This window comes from Sphaeramia orbicularis, chromosome 18 (assembly GCF_902148855.1).
Source record: "Sphaeramia orbicularis chromosome 18, fSphaOr1.1, whole genome shotgun sequence".
NCBI lineage: Eukaryota > Metazoa > Chordata > Actinopteri > Kurtiformes > Apogonidae > Sphaeramia > Sphaeramia orbicularis.
In genome coordinates this window covers 44128728-44149699 of record NC_043974.1, presented here as the reverse complement: position 1 = coordinate 44149699, position 20972 = coordinate 44128728, and the positions used below count along the sequence as shown (strand labels likewise).

The window sequence follows — 20972 nt, the reverse complement described above, 5'->3', positions numbered from 1 at the left end:
TCAGGTTCCACATTCAGCCTGATTTGATCTGCAGTGGGCCAGACCAGTCGAATAATAACAGAATAACCGATAAATAATGACAACTGACAATTTTTGTCTTTGTTTTAGTGCAAAAAACCCATTAAATTATGAAAATACATATTTTTATAAACTATCCAAACAAAAAAGATGTGAATAACCGGGAAAAAAATGAAATTTCTTAAGAAAAATCAGTGCAATTTTAACAATATTCTGCCAAAAATTTGCATTCTGGATCAGATCTACAACAACACTAAACACTGAGGAACAGGAAGAAAAGAGTTCCAACTGGGCTGAATTTTCTTCAGACATTTCAGGTTGTTCATATTTGTTCAGGTTATTCACATTTATTGTTTACAGGATAGTTCGTAAATGTGAATATTTTCATAATTTAATGTTATTTTTTGCACTAAAACAAAGACAAAACTTTGAAGTTGAAGATTTTTTTTTGCTTAATTGAAGATTTTTTTTTGCTTAGTCGAAGATTTTTTTTTTTTTTTTGCTTAATTCAAGTTTTTTTTTTCTGCTTTGTTCAAGATTTTTTGCTTAATTGAAGATTTTTTGGCTTAATTGAAGATTTTATTTTATTTTTTTGCTTAATTGAAGATTTTTTTGGCTTAATTGAAGATTTTTTTTTTTTGCTTAATTGAAGATTTTTTTTTTTGCTTACTCAAAGATTTTTTTTTTGTTGCTTAATTGAAGATTTTTTTTGCTTAGTCCAAGATTTTTTTTTGCTTAATTGAAGATTTTTTTGCTTAATTGAAGATTTTTTTTTTTGCTTAATTGAAGATTTTTTTTGGCTTAGTCCAAGATTTTTTTTTACTTAATTCAAAATTTTTTTTGCTTCATTCAAGATTTTTTTTTTGCTTAATTCAAGTTTTTTTTTTTTTGCTTAGTTCAAGATTTTTTTGCTTAATTCAAGATTTTTTTGGCTTAATGGAAGATTTTTTTTTTTTTTTTTGCTTAATTGAAGATTTTTTTTTTTTTTTTTGCTGAATTCAACATTTTTTTCCTTAATTCAAGCCTTTTTTTCTTAATTCAATTCAAGACTGTGGAATTTTTCACTGTGCAAAAAAACATCCTACGGGCCCGATTGGAACCTTCGGCGTGTCGCATTTGGCCCCCGAGTCACATGTTTGAGACCCCTGTGCTAAGCTAGGCTAAGCTAAGCTAATCAGCTCCCAATATGTTTAAATGAAGGAATATAATGACTCCTAATGTGATGATCTCTGTTCAAAGGTCTGATACTTTATAACTTCATCAGCTGAAAGTGTTGAACACGTGGTTTTTCGTAAACAGGCGTTATCTGGACGCCGCTAACGGTTCGGTAAGGCCCCTGCAGGGCGTAAACAGTCCTGTGCTCGGCCTTGACCCAGTCCCACTGTTTGTTTGGTTAAAGCTTTGGACTGTGTGTTCGATGGGAAGCGTCCTTATCGTTTTTCTGGGACTTTTCACACCTGCATCCCCTTCTTCAAAGACTGAATTCCCAGAATCCCTCGCCTGATTCCCATTGGTCGCCACGGCAGCGTTTATGTAGCGCCGTTTGTTTCCGTGTATCTGTTGTTGTTGTTTTTTTTATTTTTGCATGTGCCTTTCTGACTCCGGCCTCCGTCGTGTCGTGTCTCGTCATCGACCTGAATGTAAAACCATCGTCCCGGAGGTTTTTGTCGTCAGCGGCGTCCATGACGACGAGGGACTGTGAGAGCGTCCGCCTTCAGGTCGACCATATAAAGACTTAAAGTGTTCGACCGAGAGCTACTGGGAGCTTTTAACGGCTTTAATAAAAGTGGGTTTGAAGGACGGCCGAGGGCATGAGGTTCAGGACAAGTGTTGGAAAGAACACAGATCTGCTGGGAATCCTGCAGGGATAAGAGCTCCATTTGGACTTCGGCCACGCCCAAAGCCCCGCCCCCACCGCCACGGAGAAGGAAAACATGTGAAGTAAAACTGTAAAAACGCTTCGATTCTGAATATCAATTAAAAACATGCACAAATGCAGTCTGAGGTCACTTTATTTCACATTTTTATCCACATATTAGAGGGTTTTTTCTAGTTTTTTCCTTCTTTTAGTGTCAGATTTGATTGATTGATTCATTATGTATTGTTGTTTATATGATCAGTGTTAAAGGTCGACATTTAAAGAACAAAATAAAAGCTATTAACTGAACGATATAATTGTATTAAGTGGAGAAAATACAAATTAAGACAGCAAAATTATTACGCCAGTATTGCACGTTTTTTCTCATTTTTTTCTTCTTTTAATTACATTTTTTGTGAATATCAATTAAAAACATGCACAAATGCAGTCGGAGGTCACTTCATTTCACATTTTTATACAGATATTTGAAGGTTTTTCCAGTTTTTTTCCTATTTATCGTCATTTATATGATCAGTGTTAGAGGTTGACTCATTTTAAAGTACAAAATAAAAGCTCTTTATTTACTAACAGATATAACTGCATTAAATGGAGAAAATTAAAATTAAAATGACAAAATTAGAAGTTCTGTCAAAAAAAGAGTGAATTTTCGTAATTTAAAATATCATCACTTTTTCACCATGTGCAAATAAAGTTTTATATTACTTTTTTATTTCTCATTTTTATGCCAATATTGCATTTTTTCCCATTTTTTTCTTCTTTTAATGACATTCGCTTCTGACTATTAATTAAAAACATGCACAAATGGAGTCTGAGGTCACTTCATTTCACATTTTTATCCACATATTGGAAGGTTTTTCCAGTTTTTTCCTTCTTTTAGTGACAGATTTGATCGACTGATTCATTATTTATCATTTATATGATCAGTGTTCGACTTTTAAAGAACAAAATAAAAGCTATAAACGTGAAAAGCTTTTTATATACTGACAGATATAACTGTATTAAATGGAGAAAATACAGATTAAGACGACAAAATTAGAAGTTTTGTCAAAGACAAGTGAATTTTCGTGGCTAAATTGTACAAATTAAACATCGTCAATTAAAAACCATGTACAAATGAAGTTTAATATCACTTTTTTATGCCAATACTGCAAGTTTTTTCTTGTTTTCTTCTTTTTTCAGTGTTAGAGGCCGACTCATTTTAATGTACAAACTAAAAGTTATAAATGCTAAAGGCTGTTCATTTACTGACAGATATAACTGTATTAAATGGAGAAAATACAAATTAAAATGACAAAACTAGAATTTGTCGTCAAAGAGTGAATTTTCGCAGCTAAACTGCATAAATTAAAACATCAATTGAAAACCATGAACAAATGAAATTTTACATGTTTTTTATGCCAATATTGCAAGTTTTTTCTTGTTTTTTCCTTTTTTCAGTGTGAGAGGTCGACTCATTTTATAGGACAAAATAAAAAATTAAGTGACCAATATAATTGTAGTAAGTGGAGAAAATACAAATTAAAATGACAAAATTAGAAGTTATGTCAAAGAAGAGTGAATTTTCACAAATTAAACATCATCAGTGTCAATTAAAAACCACGTACAAATGAAGTTTTATATCACTTTTTTATTTCTCATTTTTATGCCAATATTGCAAGTTTTTTCTCGTTTTTTTCTTCTTTTAATGACATACAGATTTGAGCAATGATCTGGAGCTGCAATATGTACAAAAACAAACTAAAAAAAAAAAAAAAAGAAACCGAAGAAAAAAAAACAACAAAAAAACCGTCCCCTTGTTTTTGACGTTATTGCTAAAATGTTACAAACGGCACAGGTTTCTACCATCAGCAACCCTTTGAGCACTGAGTAAAACTACCACAATGACACCTCTGCTGACCATCACTAGAATAATACACAGATACAGAAGACGAGGAGGAAGAGGAGGACGAAGGTGGAGACGGACCGAAAGAAATGGGACTGCGAAGCCAAAAAGCACGACAGGCTGCAAAAGAAGAAGGGCTGAAAAAGGTGAGAAAACCCCAAACGTCCGTAGAAGAAAAGGTGTAAATGTGAGAGTTAAAAGGACAGGTTAGCGCTCTGTAGTGCAAACAGCCCCAGAATCTGAATAAGAATAATCCACGTAAGGCTGAACGCGACAGAGAAGGGTTTAAAGCTGCCTCTCACTCTGCCCTGTTTGTTTAGCAGTGCATGAAAACTACATTATAAAAGACATTTGGCATATTAGAGGATACATACATTGTTCAGAGCTCATTATAAAAACAAAAAAACAAAAACAAAACAAAAACACAACAGCTGCTTTTGGAAGAATAAAACATATGAGCAGACACACTGAAGACACCTGTTACCTATGGAGATTCTGGAGAAACATCGCAAATGCTATTTTTTTTCCTCTCTCAAAGCTTTGTCACCAGGTTAATATTCATATTAATACAGCGTTTTACAAAAAGGCATGTAACATTAACGACCCCTTTTTGACACTTTATCCCATTTTTTTTAATTTTTTTTTTTAAAATCAGCGTTTTTGTCAAGTGATTCCTCCCTAAAATCAACTGTAAACCGTCTGCGATTGTCAAGGCGACACATTTATTTTATACAAAAAGCAATGCATCACCCCCCGATATATAGAGCCAATAGGAGCAGAGATGATGAAGGTGAGGAGGAGGAGGAGGAGGAGGAAGAGGAGGAAGAGGAAGAGGAGGGGGAGGAGGAAGAGGAGGAGGAAGAGGAGGGGGAGGAAGAGGAAGAGGAGGAAGAGGAAGAGGAGGAGGAGGGGGAGGAGGAGGAAGAGGAAGAGGAGGAAGAGGAGGAGGAGGAGGAGGAGGAGGAAGAGGAAGAGGAGGAAGAGGAGGAGGAGGGGGAGGAGGAGGAAGAGGAAGAGAAGGGGGAGGAAGAGGAGGAGGAGGAAGAGGAGGGGGAGGAAGAGGAAGAGGAGGAGGAGGGGGAGGAGGAGGAAGAGGAAGAGAAGGGGAGGAAGAGGAGGAGGAGGAAGAGGAAGAGGAAGAGGAGGGGGAGGAAGAGGAAGAGGAGGAGGAGGGGGAGGAGGAGGAAGAGGAAGAGAAGGGGGAGGAAGAGGAGGAGGAGGAAGAGGAGGGGGAGGAAGAGGGGGAGGAAGAGGAGGAGGAAGAGGAAGAGAAGGGGGAGGAAGAGGAGGAGGAAGAAGAGGAGGGGGAGGAAGAGGAGGAGGAAGAGGAGGGGGAGGAGGAAGAGGAGGCAGTGTTTTCGCCTCTGTGTAAACAGAAATCCATTGGTATGGGGGGGGGGGGGGGGGCAGCAGCCTCCATCCAGAGTAAAGGGGCGGGGTTTGGATGCTACACCAACGCTGTAGCACCGACGGAAACGAGTCGGACACAAGTCGGATATGAGCCTGAAACGAGTCAAACATGGGTCAGACACAAGTTGGACATGAGTTAGAAACGAGTCGAACACGAGTCGGATATGAGTCAGACACGAGTCAGAAACAAGTCAGAAATGAGTCTGACACAAGTTGGACATGAGTCAGAAACGAGTCGAACACGAGTTGGATACGAGCCTGAAACGAGTCAAACACGAGTCAGACAGGAGTTGGATACGAGTCTGACACAAGCCGGACACGAGTCAGAAACGAGTCCAAATCTCACCTTCAGTTCCCTCATGTCCAAGTCCAACAGCTGATGAACAGGATTTAAGGTTCAGTTCCAAAATAAAGGCTGTGGTTTAACAACAATAACCTGGTTTTACACCCATAAAGAAGTCGGTTTAAAGTTAAAGGTCGACTCTTTTTAGACCAAAATAAAACTACAGGTTTAATGGAAAACGACAGAAACAAACAAATTAATTGATACAATCGTATGAACAGTTTTTGACTCGTTTAAACCAGATAAATCCAGCAGATTCCAGCTGTTTGGACTTGTTCTTATTTTTCCAGTTGTCGGTCAAACGTCCTCATTAACCGGACCATCTTCGCTCCTTTTCGTCACCACAGCCCTTATTTTTGCGTCGCGACCCAGAACTCGTCAGAATAAACCGATGTAACTGCGGCGACGCAGACGCTCCAGGCGAATGTACAAAAACACAGGAAGTGGATCCTAAAGCCCGCCCACCCAGGCCGACGTGGGCGATAATGCACTTCTTCATTAGAACAAGGGGGAGACTGTAGCAATAATTTAACAAAATATCAACATTACATATAAAACATTTAACATTAATGACGGACATGTGGGCGGGGCCATAACTTAACTTTACTCTTATTTTTACATCGACGGGGGGAGGGGGGGGTGCAAGCGAATCCTTTTTTGTTCCTTTTCCTATTTCCAGGGTTTGTACAAAACTTGGTTGCGCAGACATTCACGTTACAGTATTTCGTGTTGTAGTTTTTCCCGGTTTTACAGTCGTACTGTAAATACTAAGATCGCAGGTATTGCCTTTGAATGTGTGGATCCCGGTGGAAGACGGCAAAGAATCCCATTTATTTGACTTTTTTTTGTGTGTTTTTTTTTTTTTTTTCTTGGAAAGCGGTTGTAAATGGAGCGAGTCTAACTCAGTTTTCCATTACAGCAACTATGTACGACAATCACACACACACACTCTCACACACACACACACACACACACACACATATATATATTTATATATATTTGCTGGCTGGTGAACTAGTGCTCAGGCGGACAAAAAACAAAAAAACAAAGAAAAAAAAAAGAAAAATGCTGACAAGAAGACGTAATGACCTGTACAATATTGCTGTATGTTTGGAAATGCACATCTTCAACAATACATTTAGAAGGCCTTTATACTCCGACAGGAGACGCAGTCGCCATGAACACGATGAGTGCAACTACTCCGACAGTGAGTTTACAATGTACATGTTTCTGCAAAGACAAAAGAAAAACAAACAAACAAAAAAAAAAACCACAGGAGATTCTCAAAAAGGCGAAGAAGGCTGAACAGAGCTTACAGCGCTCGTGACACATTTGTACCAAAAAGTGAAAAGTCGCCGGCATCGCACCGGCACCACCATAAAAAACTGGGTTATTGTACTTTTTTGTACTTGTACACCAAGAAAAACGAAGGCGTGGAGATCCTTCCGGAAGGCGGTTGTTGCAGCTGCACGGCGGCGGCGGCGTTCAGTCGATATGAAGCGAGACTCTTGATGATGTTGTTGTTGTTCTTCCAACGTAAGTAAACAGCAGATAAGAAAGAAAAAAAAAAGGTGAGACGTTTCGGGAGAATCGTTATCAGTTAAGGCCACATCGAATTGGGATATAGTCCGTCGCCGTGGAAACGCCATGGAAGACGCCTTTCGCCGGGTGCAGTTGGAGCAGGAAGTTGTTTTGACGATACAGTGACCGATACAGGATATTAGATATGTGATCGCTTCGACCGTGTACACAGTAAGAATATACAGTACTAAGGCTATCCGTTAAGTCTACGTTATTACATTAGGTTGAACAGGAGTCGATTCGGAACCGTGGAAGTCTAGGGTGTTTTTTTTTTTTTTTTTTTTTTTCGGTTTTCTGCAAATGTTGGCCGTTGCTATGGCTCCATGTGAGATGGACTGATGGGTTTAGGTTCCAACGGAGACATAGCGCACATAAGAGTATTGCAGGCAAGGCAGAGGCGTTGCTTAAAGCTTTTCTTTTTAAAGACTTCATAAAAACCAATGATAAAAAATAGGCCCTCTGAGGTTATTCCCCAATTTAAAAAAAAAACAAAAAAACAAAAGAAAACAAAAACCTTCTTGTATGTAATAAACAACCAAGACTTCAGATTTTTTTCCCAACAAAAGAAGAAGAAGAAGAAGAAGAAGCAAGAGTTAAAAAAATAATCCAAAGAGGCGTAAAATACAGGTTGGGATTTTGGACCTCAAAGGGGAAACACAAAGCCCGAGCTCAGAGGAAGAGTAGAAACTATTTGGTAACAAAAGTGGACTATATGTTTAATACAAAAAAGGTATGGAGAAAAATGTACCTTTACTAAAGCTTATACAAGATCCTTGGTCCATAAAAACTATGTTATCGTCACGTTTTATGTGTGTCCCTCTGCGTCCAACAACAATACATCCATCCTGTAGAAACCACAAACCGACGCCAAAACAAACTCAACACAAGGAGGTGGGCGGAGCCTGTGGGAAGGGGGGGGCGGGTGCCAAAAAACAAACAAACAAAACAAAAAAAAAACAGATTGTGTTTTGTTTTGTTTTTGAATTTCCGTGGTGGATGTATTGTTGTTGCGGTTTCATTCTCACAGCTGTAAAAGGTGCTGGTGCTCTGAGTCTGAAGGGACGTCACTCCAAACACCAGGACTGGATCGGCAGGTCCCTAAAGTAACCACGACGGGGGAGGAGCCAATCCTCCCGCTCCGTTTGTCCCGCCCACGTTTCAGCTTCTTTGTATCCAAAAATTCATTCGCAGCACTTCAGAGTGAGTCAGTTTGTTTATTATTCCCATAGTCTGGTATACCTCCTGGTATATCTGCTCAAGGCATGTGGCGTGGCCCCGGTGTGCGTTAGGAGACCACGGCGGCGGCGGTGGAGGACGTCACCCCGGCGTTGGAGGTGCTGTTGGGGCCGTACACGGCCGAGCCGGGCTCCTGGCTGTTGCTGTTGCTGCTCAGCAGGCTGGAGTTGCCCGCCCTCAGGATGGCCCCGGCGGCGCTGCAGTGGGGCCGCGGCCCCGGCTCCGGCGTGTAGGTGAAGGTCAGTGTGGTGGAGTAGATGATGCCGTCGTTCCTCACCAGCGTGACGGGAACCTGGACGGGCTGCCGCACCCAGCGCCAGCCCTCGCGGAAAGCGGAGATGTCGGGCACCACGCACAGCATGCTCTCCGCACACCTGGACCAGAACCAGGAGAAACAACACGGGTCAGGATCCGTCTAATAACTGGGTCATAAGGCTACATGAAGCCCTGCCTGTCCTGAATGGAGATCTTGATCCATGTAATACCAGGGTGAGGATCCATGTAATACCTGGGTCACATATCTACATGTAGCCCTGCCTGTTCCAAATGGTGGTTGGGATCCGTCTAATTCCCAGGCCATATGTCTACATGTAGCCCCTGCTTGTTCTGAATGGAGGTCCGGATCCGTCTAATGCCTGGGTCATAAGGCTACATGAAGCCCTGCCTGTCCCGAATGGAGCTCAAGATCCATGTAATACCTGGGTCACATGTCTACATGTAGCTCTGCCTGTTCTGAATGCCGGTTGGGATCCGTCTAATTCTTGGGCCATATGTCTACATGTAGCACCTGCCTGTCCTGAATGGAAGTCAGAATCCATCTAATACCTGGGCCATATGTCTATGTCCTGCGCCTCCTGACTCCTCCTACTTTTTCATCTCCTTCATGTCCTCCCTCACCACACCCACAAACCTCCTCTTCCTCTTTAGTTCATCTTCATCCTCCACTATCTGTTGCTTTGTGCCCAATTGTCCAACCTGACCTGTCCCTCTCATGTGCTCTTTATAATCCTGTCCATCATCATCAACATCTTTATGTGACGTGTGGATTCGTTTGAAGATCATTTGAAGCCAGATAAAATGTCGACAGACTGAAGCTCGTTGGTGTTTCTGTTTAGTGGATGTTCCAGTCCAGGTCAGGTCTGATCATGGACGTTTTAACATCAGATCAGACTCTTATTTCTGGCCCTTAAACCTGCCTGTCAGGCCTGGCTCGGCTGGAGATTTGGACGTTACGTTGCGTTTCCCTGACCCAGGCTGTAGATACTGGACCATCAGAGCTATGATCGGCTGTTTCAGAGGCTCCCCTGGAAATGTCTGCAGCCCATGCAGATTTGATCCAGGAAAATGTGGAAGACGTCGCTGTAGAGTCGTTATTATTTCATCAAAACATTAAGAAATCATGTCAGCAGATGTAACTCCAGCTGAACATGTGTTTGGATCAGAGCTGACGAAGTCACTTTAGTTCAGGTTCCACATTCAGACCCATATGATCTAAAGTGGGTCAGACCAGTTCAATAAATTCCAAAACTCCAGGATTTTACTTTTATCTACTGCCATTTTAGGTACCTATGTGTTTTATATATGTGTAATTTTAATTATGTTTTATTTATTTTTTACAACTCTGTATGGTGACCTTGAGTGCCCTGAAAGGCACCTACAAATAAAATTTGTCATTATTATTATTATTATTATTATTATTATTATTATTATTATTATTATTATTATTATTAAATACTATCATATTAACCTATAAATAATGACAACTACTAACAAAAGAATATTTGTCATTATTTACAGGTTAATCTGTTAGTATTTTACTGGTTCTGATCCACTTTAGAACATGGGTCTGACTGTGGAATCGGAACTAAAATGGTTTAAACATCAGTGATTGTTAAAACCTTCAGTGTCATTTTTCATCCTGTGGACTGGACTGGACTGTTTGGGACCGGTTTTGGCCCACGGACCGCATGTTTAACACCCCTGATATAAACATACTGTACAACAGCAGAACTGGTTATTCTCATTTTTATTATTTTCCTTAATAACTTTTAATATACTTGTACTATTTCTGTATTCTTGTCTTTCTGTGTTCGGACTTCAGCTTCTTAAATGTTCCGTATGAATTAACTGTTGCTCGTTTTATCACATATTCGCTGTAATCTCTTTAGAAACGTTGTGACAAAACTGAAAGGACACGCTCTAATTTGACTCCTTAAGTCTGAGTGTTTCAGTCACTCTTTGCTAAACAAACTACAGACTGGGTGAAGCCCAGTGGGCGGCACAGAAAGCCATAAAAACTTAAATTAAAGCCGACATAGAGGAGGTTCGACTGAGGGTCAGATCCATTTATACGACTCGACTCGCATCGGAAAAACAACCACAGGCTTATGTTCAAACGGGAACAGATGGAGCCTGAAGGAAACCTCTAACTACGTCAGTCTGAATACAACCTGAGCTTCAGCACCGCTAACACAATGTGCACATGCTCAGTAGAGTCTAATGTCACATGACTAGGACTGTGTATTGGCAAGAATTTGGTGTTACGATACAAATCACAAAACTAGGATCATGATACGATTGATCTTGATATGATTTATGATACTGTTAAAAAGGTAATGTTTTGTTTGTTTCTTTTTTAAAAATGCTTATTACCTAGAAGAACTGAATTACAGCAGAAATCTGCACAAACACTAAACACATTTTTATTTGATCAGAACAGGATCTGATGTTTCATCACAAAATGTTCCTTTGTTCAAACTGAAATTATGTTTTACAGACATTACAGCTTAAGATCCTGTTCAAATGTTCATATTCTGTTAGTTCAGAACATTATTTTTGTGCAATCCCAACAAAGGAACTAACCTTATTTAATAAAAGAGTGTTAAATAATAATAAATAAGATATAAACAATGAAGAAAACCAAAAAAACAGAAACGAACCTCCGTCATATCTGCATTTGAATAAATACCTAAAAATATCAATACAGTACTTTTTAATATCGATACAGTATTGGGAAATGAAATATTACGATATATTGCAGAACCAATATTTTCTAACACCCCTACACATGATGCTGATTTCTAACTGATCGACAATCGAAAACAGCTGCGATAGATTTAATTTTACCCCAGTTCAGACCAAATGGAAGGGGTTCTACTAAACTGCACCTGAGGGATGGAATGTCAGACTAAACCGGGTCCAGTCCCACCTGTACATGGTCTCAGCCTCGACGTCTCCAAACCAGACCCGCAGATTTGGAGTGAAGTTCTGTCCCGTCAGCTCCAGCATGGCCACGTCTCCGCCGCCGTTTAGCTGCGAAACAGGACGACGGACTCAATTTAACAAAAGATTTAATAAACAACAGGAAAGAAAAACTGAAATCTATGATTAGACAGATGTATCCCCCATAACCTCACCATATAAGTTAATTTTTATGGCTGTGGAAGAGCGTTGAAATTACACATGCTAATGCTAATGCTAACACTTTCTTGCGTAACCTAATGCTAACTCTGTTTTAGTGTTTTATGTGTTGTGCTATATATTCTACATATATATAACACGGACACTTTAATTCTTACACATTAAAACATGTACTTCATACCATATTTATTAGGACCCAAATGAACTTTTCTCATCTTAGACTGTATTTATTTTGAGATATGTAGTTGTTTTATTGTTTTTAATCTGCCAAGGGACTACAGATTACAATTAATTGCTATGCTAACTCTAACATACTTACATTTATATTATATAATATATTCATTAATGTGCAATATAGTAAAGAAATAAAGTAAAAAAAAACAACGATGCTAACAAAAAATACAGGAAATGCTGCTAACCAACATTGTTATGTTTAACTCCATCGTGTAATTTTAGCTTCTTGCTAAATGTGCACATGTTTATCGTTAATTCCAGCAAAACAGGACAATATTAGTATTAATCTGGATGTTTATACTAGGGGGAGCTAGTTTGTGGAAAATAAAGACTGACGTTAAACTTGTTAAGCTAATGCTAATTTATCAAAAACAGGCAACCACTTTCCTAACTATCACATTTTAAATAACAGCTACTTTAAGCTAAGTGCTGAATGTAAACACAAACAAATGTTAATGCCTATTACCATATGATATAAACTAGCAAATAATTAGCGCTAGCAATACTACTTAATACAAAACTGTTTAATGTTGACATGAGCTAATGTGGCTAAACTATGCTAATATGAGCTAATTTGGAGCCAACAGGTTGGCATTTAATTCGAGGAAAACTACATTTCAATAAACTTGTCATCTTTTAGTATAACTAATGAAAATAATGTTTTATTCAATAAACAGAAGCTGACAGACTCAGAGCTGTCAATCAAAGCCAACTTAGTCTCATGATGTTTTTATTGATACAATAATTTACAGAAGATCCACATGTGCACTTATCAGGGGTAAAAAATAACTGAACCCAGTGTCTAGTGTCCATTAGTGGGATGATACTGGAAACTAAACAGTCGGGTTGGGGTGAAAGTGGGCGGGGCCTGTACCTGTAAGCTCTCTACCACAGGCACCGGGGTGACAGGTGAGTGGACGGGGCCCATGCCCTCGTAGAAAGTGTATTCAGCTTTGTCTGTGCTGATGATTGTCCAGGAGGCGCCATCGTTGATCATCTCCTTGTTTGGTTCCTTTGGGCATGGAGTGGCCTGAAGACGAGAACGGGGGGGGGGGGGGGGACAAAAAAACCACACAGTTAGCACCCAGCTGTTAATTAACATGTAACAAATGTAGAGTTTACACCAGAGGTACATGTTAGCTGAGTTAGCATCTCTGCTAATCTGTCTAAAACGACAGTTAAAACGACGTTAGTTCCTGTTATTTCTTTGAGATTCAAAAGAACATGTTTTATCTCAAAATTCTCCTTGTAAATTTGCCTTTTCTTTAAATTGAGCAAATGTTCATTTTTTTTCACCGACATTTTTCATGTTAACGTCAGAGATGGGTCAACCTCCTTCTAGTACATTTATTAGTTTAATCTCGTAAAATATTCAGGTTTGCATCGAGTAAATTCTCCATTTTAATCTCACTTTTTGGCAAATGTAATTTTTTCTTCATAAATTTATCATTAATACTACTTTTTAATCATTCAATAGTCACAATATTCATACTAATATCTTGCTTAACTATCTGCTCATACAGTAACATTTCGGGACTTTATGGTAAAAAAAAAAAACAAACATTTTAAACAAAGCATGTTAATAATCATATGAACAAAGGAATAGCTGCACTGAACTGAAAGTTCATTACTATTATTATTATTATTGTTATTATTATTATTATCACCATTATTATCATAACCGCTCTCTAACAAAAGATTGTGGTGAACGCCTCAATTACAATATAAACACACAGAAAATTAATGATAAATAGTAATAAAACATGGTTGATTGTGGGAACAACAAAAATCTACCAAAGTACTAATACAAAAAGACTTAAGGTAGTTTTAAAAATGCAATAAGACAATCAAAATCAATTAAAATCTAAATATTTAAGTGAGCTAAAACAAGAACTTATTAATAATTAGAATATGGTGAAATTAATGATGCATTCTGCTGTTTTCACATTACAGATGCACAATAAGTAGAACTAGACAAACAGAATTAAAACATTTTAGTGTCTTTTTACAATGACTGTGTAAAAAAATAGTAATACAGTGATTGATGAGTGTAAAAGAGCGATAAGTGCTTTAAAAATAAATAAAAGACTGTTTATGTATAGACACAGAGGACCACCCATGGTAGGGTTCAGTACTGAAGGCATCACCGAACATAAATCTGACATAAGGGCAATTAGACGGTGTAGACCTGAGTGGAGGTGTAGATGTATGTGGGTGTAGATGTATGTGGGTGTAGATGTGTGTGGGTGTAGATGTGTGTGGGTGTAGCTTGTGACTGACTTGAAACTGGATGATCCTTTCTTGGGAAAGGCACAGGTACATGCGCTCGGTGTCCTTCAGGTAGAAGGCACACTTATGGAGCTGGGAGACGGGGTCGTCGGCGTCCAACAGCGCCGTCTGTTTGTCCACCTTACGGATTATCTGGAAGACAAGGACAGGAGACAGGGTCAGAGGACGGAGGGAGGGTGGAGGAAGGGAGGATGGAGGAGGGTCAGAAGGGGATGAGGAAGGAGATAAAAGACTGAAGACATGGGGAAGTCCAGGATGAGGATGGGGAGCTGGAACTGGAGGGAGGTGTGTGTGTGTGTGTGTGTGTGGGGGGGGTATATGAGGGTGTGGGTATATGTATATATGGGTATAGGTGCATATATATAAATGGGTGTATATACACATTTTATATATATATATATATATATATATATATATACTTATTCATTTATTTATTTATTTATATCTGTGTGTGTGTGTGTGTGTGTTGGTACCAGTCTGGGCAGGGCCATGCCGGTGACAGAGCAGACCAGTTTGACCGTCTGTCCATAGTGGATGTAACCGTCTCTCACAGTGAACTCCTCCCCCTCTGACTCCTCATCATCCACTGGAAACACAGCAAACACCAGCGTCACTGACGGACACGGGACGCACATGTCCAAAACCCAGTGTCCAAAACCCAGTGTCCAAAACCCAGTGTCCAAAACCCAGTGTCCAAAACACAATGTCCACAACCCAGTGTCCAAAACCCAGTGTCCAAACCCAGTGTCCAAAACCCAGTGTCCACAACCCAGTGTCCACAACCCAGTGTCCAAAACCCAGTGTTCAAAACCCAATGTCCACAACCCAGTGTCCAAAACCCAGTGTCCACAACCCAGTGTCCAAAACCCAGTGTCCAAAACCCAGTGTCCACAACCCAATGTCCAAAACCCAATGTCCAAAACCCAGTGTCCACAACCCAATGTCCAAAACCCAATGTCCAAAACCCAGTGTCCACAACCCAGTGTCCAAAACCCAGTGTCCAAAACCCAGTGTCCACAACCCAGTGTCCAAAACACAATGTCCACAACCCAGTGTCCAAAACCCAGTGTCCACAACCCAGTGTCCAAAACCCAGTGTCCAAAACCCAGTGTCCAAACCCAGTGTTCAAAACACAATGTCCACAACCCAGTGTCCACAACCCAGTGTCCAAAACCCAGTGTCCACAACCCAGTGTCCACAACCCAGTGTCCAAAACCCAGTGTCCAAAACCCAGTGTCCACAACCCAGTGTCCAAAACCCAGTGTCCAAAACCCAGTGTCCACAACCCAATGTCCAAAACCCAGTGTCCAAAACCCAGTGTCCACAACCCAGTGTCCACAACCCAATGTCCACAACCCAGTGTCCACAACCCAGTGTCCAAAACCCAATGTCCACAACCCAATGTCCACAACCCAGTGTCCAAAACCCAGTGTCCACAACCCAATGTCCAAAACCCAATGTCCAAAACCCAGTGTCCACAACCCAATGTCCACAACCCAATGTCCACAACCCAGTGTCCACAACCCAGTGTCCAAACCCAGTGTCCACAACCCAATGTCCAAACCCCAATGTCCAAAACCCAGTGTCCACAACCCAATGTCCAAAACCCAATGTCCAAAACCCAGTGTCCACAACCCAATGTCCAAAACCCAATGTCCAAAACCCAGTGTCCACAACCCAATGTCCACAACCCAATGTCCAAAACCCAATGTCCAAAACCCAGTGTCCACAACCCAATGTCCAAAACCCAGTGTCCAAAACCCAATGTCCACAACCCAATGTCCACAACCCAGTGTCCAAAACCCAGTGTCCACAACCCAATGTCCAAAACCCAATGTCCAAAACCCAGTGTCCACAACCCAATGTCCACAACCCAGTGTCCAAAACCCAATGTCCAAAACCCAGTGTCCACAACCCAATGTCCACAACCCAGTGTCCAAAACCCAATGTCCAAACCCAGTGTCCACAACCCAATGTCCAAAACCCAGTGTCCACAACCCAATGTCCACAACCCAATGTCCAAAACCCAGTGTCCACAACCCAATGTCCACAACCCAATGTCCAAAACCCAGTGTCCACAACCCATGTCCCCAAAATGTCCAAATCCCCCGTTGCCAAACCCACGTCCTAAACCCATGTCTGTCCTAAACCCATGTGACCATGTGTGTTGTGTGTGGGCGGGGCTCGTACACAGGTGGATGTAGAAGGCGCCCCACTGCTGGGAGCTGGCGTGGAAGTTCCCTCCCTCCACGTGGAGGTAGCGCGTGCTGACCGTCTGGGATCGAAGCCGGTTGAACAGCGCCACCTTGGTCCCCGACGCGATACAGACTGTGGACGACACACACACACACACACACAAGTACACACAGGGGTTAAACAGCTGATCCCAGGTCAGAGGGACCACATCTGAACACAGCTGAACTGGGTCAAACAGAGCCAATGTGCGCCTGCACCACCATCTAGTGGACAACATCTGCAACTACAGCAAACAGGTGCACAACAGGAAACAAGGGCCTGGATGTAGGATTATTATTATGATCACACAGGTTTCTCATTTTATTAAAGTTTCTCATCTTATTTTATTAGTTTCTCATTTTCCAAAAATTTCTCCTGTACAAAAAGTTTCTTCAATTCTCCTTTTTAGTTTTTCAACATCTACAGAAAGTGTCTCATTTAATTAAAATCTCACATCGTTTTATATTTTAACTTGTTTGATTCATTTTTTAAAAAATTTGATTTCAATGGTTTTTTTTTAAAAATGCTTTTATTAATTTTCATTGTGCTTTTAGTCTTCTGTACAGTACTTCGGTCCACTGTGGTTGTTTTGAAGTGCTTTATAAATAAAGTTGGATTGGATTGAATTATTACAAATTTCAAATTTCTTAAAATTTGACCGAAGCGTCATTTACTGACAATTTCTCATTATTTTCAGGAACTTTAACATTTTGTTAAAGTTTCTCATCATTTTACTGGTTTCTCATTTTCCTAGACTTTCTCATGTACAAAATGTTCATATTTTGTATGTTTATATTGTCATTTTTTATTTACATTTACAGAAAGTTTCTCATGATTTACAGGAACTTTATCATTTTGTTGAAGTTTCTCATGATTTTTCCAACGTTTCACATTATTTAGTAAGAGTTCATTATCCTCTACATTAAAGTATTTCTTAGTTTCTTATCACGTACACAGGGTTCATCATCATTTAGTGTAAATTTCTCATTATTTCCACACTGATAGTTTCATTTTCATCCTTTTGTTTTTTTTCTTTGTGTCTTCTGTTACTTTGATTCCATTACTGAACAGCTTCGTATTGACTGGAGAATTAAATGTCTGTAATAAATTGTAGTGTACATCTGTTCTTTATATAACCTCCTCTTCTATAAATGCATCTACATCTACAACACTTATGTCTGGAAGGTGACGAGGAAATGAAGAAACAGACAAATTAAACCTATATTTACTCTTTTCTGACTTTAAATAAACTGAAACAGGTCTATGTTTAGAAAAGTAGAAGAAGCTCCACCATCTTGGAAACCACCCTGTTCATGTCATTAGTTTGTATATTTTAGTTTTTGTCTTCTTTGTCGTGTGTTCGTACTGATTCATGAACAGACGTAGAGGTCGTCCACGCTGTAAAAACAGGAGCTGAATTCTTACTGAAACGTCATCTGATCCTAAATATAAGACGTCAACGACCGTCCGCAGTTCATAAAAGTACATTCCAACCATCACTGATGATGTTTCGCATATGGTCGTCTTCATCGTCATCTTCATCTTTGTTTGACATAATTCAGACAGAAAATATATTCTGGGATATAGCTATTTGAAGATATTTCTTTTATAGATATTTCTTAATTATTTGGATTTATTATAATATTTATTTGTTTTTTATTTATTATTGCATTTGATATTTCTTAATTTAATTTTTATTTATAATTATTTTTATTATATATTTATATATATTTTTATTTTCTGATTTCTTTATTCTACTTTTTATTTGCTAATTTATATTATTATATTTGTTACTGTATTTGATATTTCTTTATTAAATTTGTATTTATATGTTATTATTATTATTATTATTATATATTTAGGTTTATTTTCTGATTTATTTATTTCACTTTTTTGGTTTTTTTTAAATTATCATCATTTTATTTATTATTGTATTAGATATTTCTTTATTGCAATTCTTTATTATGAGTCTTTATTAGATGTTTTATAATAATTATTATTATTACTATGATTATTGTTGTTATGATTATTATTATTATTATGTCGTAATTTTCTTTGCTGTGTAACTGCTCTGATTGGTTCGTCTACTCTCAAAGCACTTTGGAAACTGCCGTTTTGAAAACTACTACAGAAATAAAGATTATTATTATCATTATTATTATTATTATTATTATTCTATTATTTCTACAGTATTTTGGGGGACATGAGGTCTATTTTCAGTTCTTCCAGTAGGTGGCAGTGTATGACAGTATCTCAGATAAGAGTTTAATGTAAATAATATTTAAGTTCAGGGAAAACCCATTCATATTTATATTTAACGTACAGTTATTATTTTCTGTTATATTAATGAAACAAACAACTGTGTCGCCAAATATTTTACAGTAGTAGTTTGTTATTTTTAGGTTGTTTGTTCTTAAAGAGTTGTTTTTAAAAGGATATACAGGTTTATTGCACATAATATTCTCTGTCAAATACTACAAACATGTACAAACCCTGTATGTGTAAGAAAATCAATCAGTCAATCAATCAATTATCAATCAGTGTGTTTCTTCTTGTTCCTGCTTTAAACAGCCCAGACATTTGAAAACCCAGAGACTGAAATTATGACTATAATTTATTTGAACTTATTAACTTAAATATAAAGTTTTTATTTTATTTTTATTTTTTTCACAGGCCGACAACTAAATTGTGTCTTGTGTGTTACAGGTTGTATGTTACAGGTATGGTGTTTTTAGAGGATCTTTTTTTTTTTTTTAAAGGTGCATTATCTTAGTCTTAACTTATTTTATCTTACCTTAGTCTCAGGTTATCGTATCTTAACTTCCCTTAGTCTTATCTTATTTTACCTCACTTTAATCGTATTAATCTCTCAAACCATTTAATCTGTGCTAAAACAAAGAAAGGTTCATTTTCCAGGTTTAACCCTTTAAAACCTACAACACTGTCAGTGTTTGTGGTTTAAGAACCTGATCAAAAGCACTGACGCCTGCTTCTACCCTTAAACATCCATTATCTGGTTTTATTGAACAGACAGTGACACTGATGACTACACTGGACCCCACAGTAAACCCCCCCACCCCCCCACAGACAGAGGTCAGAGTTCAGTGTAGTTAAAGTGGGGGGTGGACGGGGGTGGGACTCACGGTCGGCGTTCTTCAGCGACTGCTTCTTCTTCGACGGTTTGGAGATGACTTTGATCCTCTTGCTGAGGAAGACACCGATGTCAGCGCTGTTTCCGTAGAACATCTTGACGGACAACATGAAGTGCTTTCTCTTGTCGGAGTCGGATATGTACAAGGTTTTGGCTGTGCAATAATTCTGTGGACAGAGCAGAGAGGGCAAAGGTCAGACAGCGGACGGCGTTTTGGATATTGTCGTGTTTGATCTGTGTGACTTCGTGGTTGATCCATGCGCGGTTGTATTTGAGTCGTGCACAGTCGTGTTTGATCTGTGCGCAGTCATGTTTAATCTGTGTGTAGTCGTGTTTGATCCGTGTGCGGTTGTGTTTGATCTGTGCGTCTTTGTGTTTGATCCGTACATTTTCATGTTTGATCCATGCGTGGTTGTGTTTGATCCGTGTGTTTTCATGTTTGATCCGTGCGTCTTCATGTTTGATCCATGCGTGGTTGTGTTTGATCCGTGTGTTTTCATGTTTGATCCGTGCGTCTTCATGTTTGATCCGTGCGTGGTTGTGTTTGATTCGTGCACAGTCGGGTTTGATCTGTGCACCTTCGTGTTTGCTCCTCACCTTTCCCTCCAGGTTGAGCTGCTGCATTTCCTGGTCGCTGTTTCCGATGCCGATGAAGGCGCAGGGCTGCGACTCCTGCTCCGAGCAGCCATCGCGCTCCATCTGCTCCTTCTTTTTCTTCCAACCGCTGCCCATCAGGTAAACGCAGGGAGGAGGACAGAAGAACCTGCACACAGAGACAGAAGGGGTTTATGTTCCAGTTCACAGAACCATCAAACGACAAACCCAGAAAATAACTGGATCAGTCCCACTGAACACTTCTGCCTCCGGTCATTATCAGTTCAGCAGACACCGGGGCGTCAAAATAACAAGGAGGCACCTGTCTGTGTTGCCATGGTAACACTACACAACATTTATAGCAACATACAAGAAAAACAGGATTATAAGCTGTAAAAAATCCTAATGTTACAAGATACAAGTCAGAATATTAAGCATGAAAGTCACAATTTTAACTCACAGATGTAATAATAATGAAATAATGTAATGACAAAAATGAAAAAGTTCCAATATTATATATATTTCATATGTTCAAGTTATGTGCGATCACTTCAGACATTTTTTCATAATATTACAGCTTTTTTCTACATATTCACAAAATGACTATTTCTTCTTATGTATTTACATAATATTTAGAACTTTTCCTATTTGTTCATGAAATTCATAGATTTCAAAATACTCTCATAATATATACATATTT

General features: G+C 39.1%; 1 protein-coding gene across 1 annotated transcript in view; it reads right to left on the bottom strand.

The window, feature by feature from the left end:
• Nucleotides 1-6335: 6335 nt before the first annotated feature.
• The window catches only part of rbpjb (recombination signal binding protein for immunoglobulin kappa J region b), a 107884-nt gene continuing 93247 nt past the window's right edge, over nucleotides 6336-20972 (bottom strand). Inside the window, exons 4-11 of the mRNA XM_030162952.1 lie at nucleotides 20276-20441; nucleotides 19671-19845; nucleotides 16483-16620; nucleotides 14766-14878; nucleotides 14284-14424; nucleotides 12878-13033; nucleotides 11558-11661; nucleotides 6336-8723 (exon numbers count right to left, since the gene is read on the bottom strand). Of these exons, the coding sequence (XP_030018812.1) occupies nucleotides 8399-8723; nucleotides 11558-11661; nucleotides 12878-13033; nucleotides 14284-14424; nucleotides 14766-14878; nucleotides 16483-16620; nucleotides 19671-19845; nucleotides 20276-20441 (1318 nt within the window). The 3' untranslated portion in view covers nucleotides 6336-8398. The remainder of the gene's footprint in view (nucleotides 8724-11557; nucleotides 11662-12877; nucleotides 13034-14283; nucleotides 14425-14765; nucleotides 14879-16482; nucleotides 16621-19670; nucleotides 19846-20275; nucleotides 20442-20972) is intronic.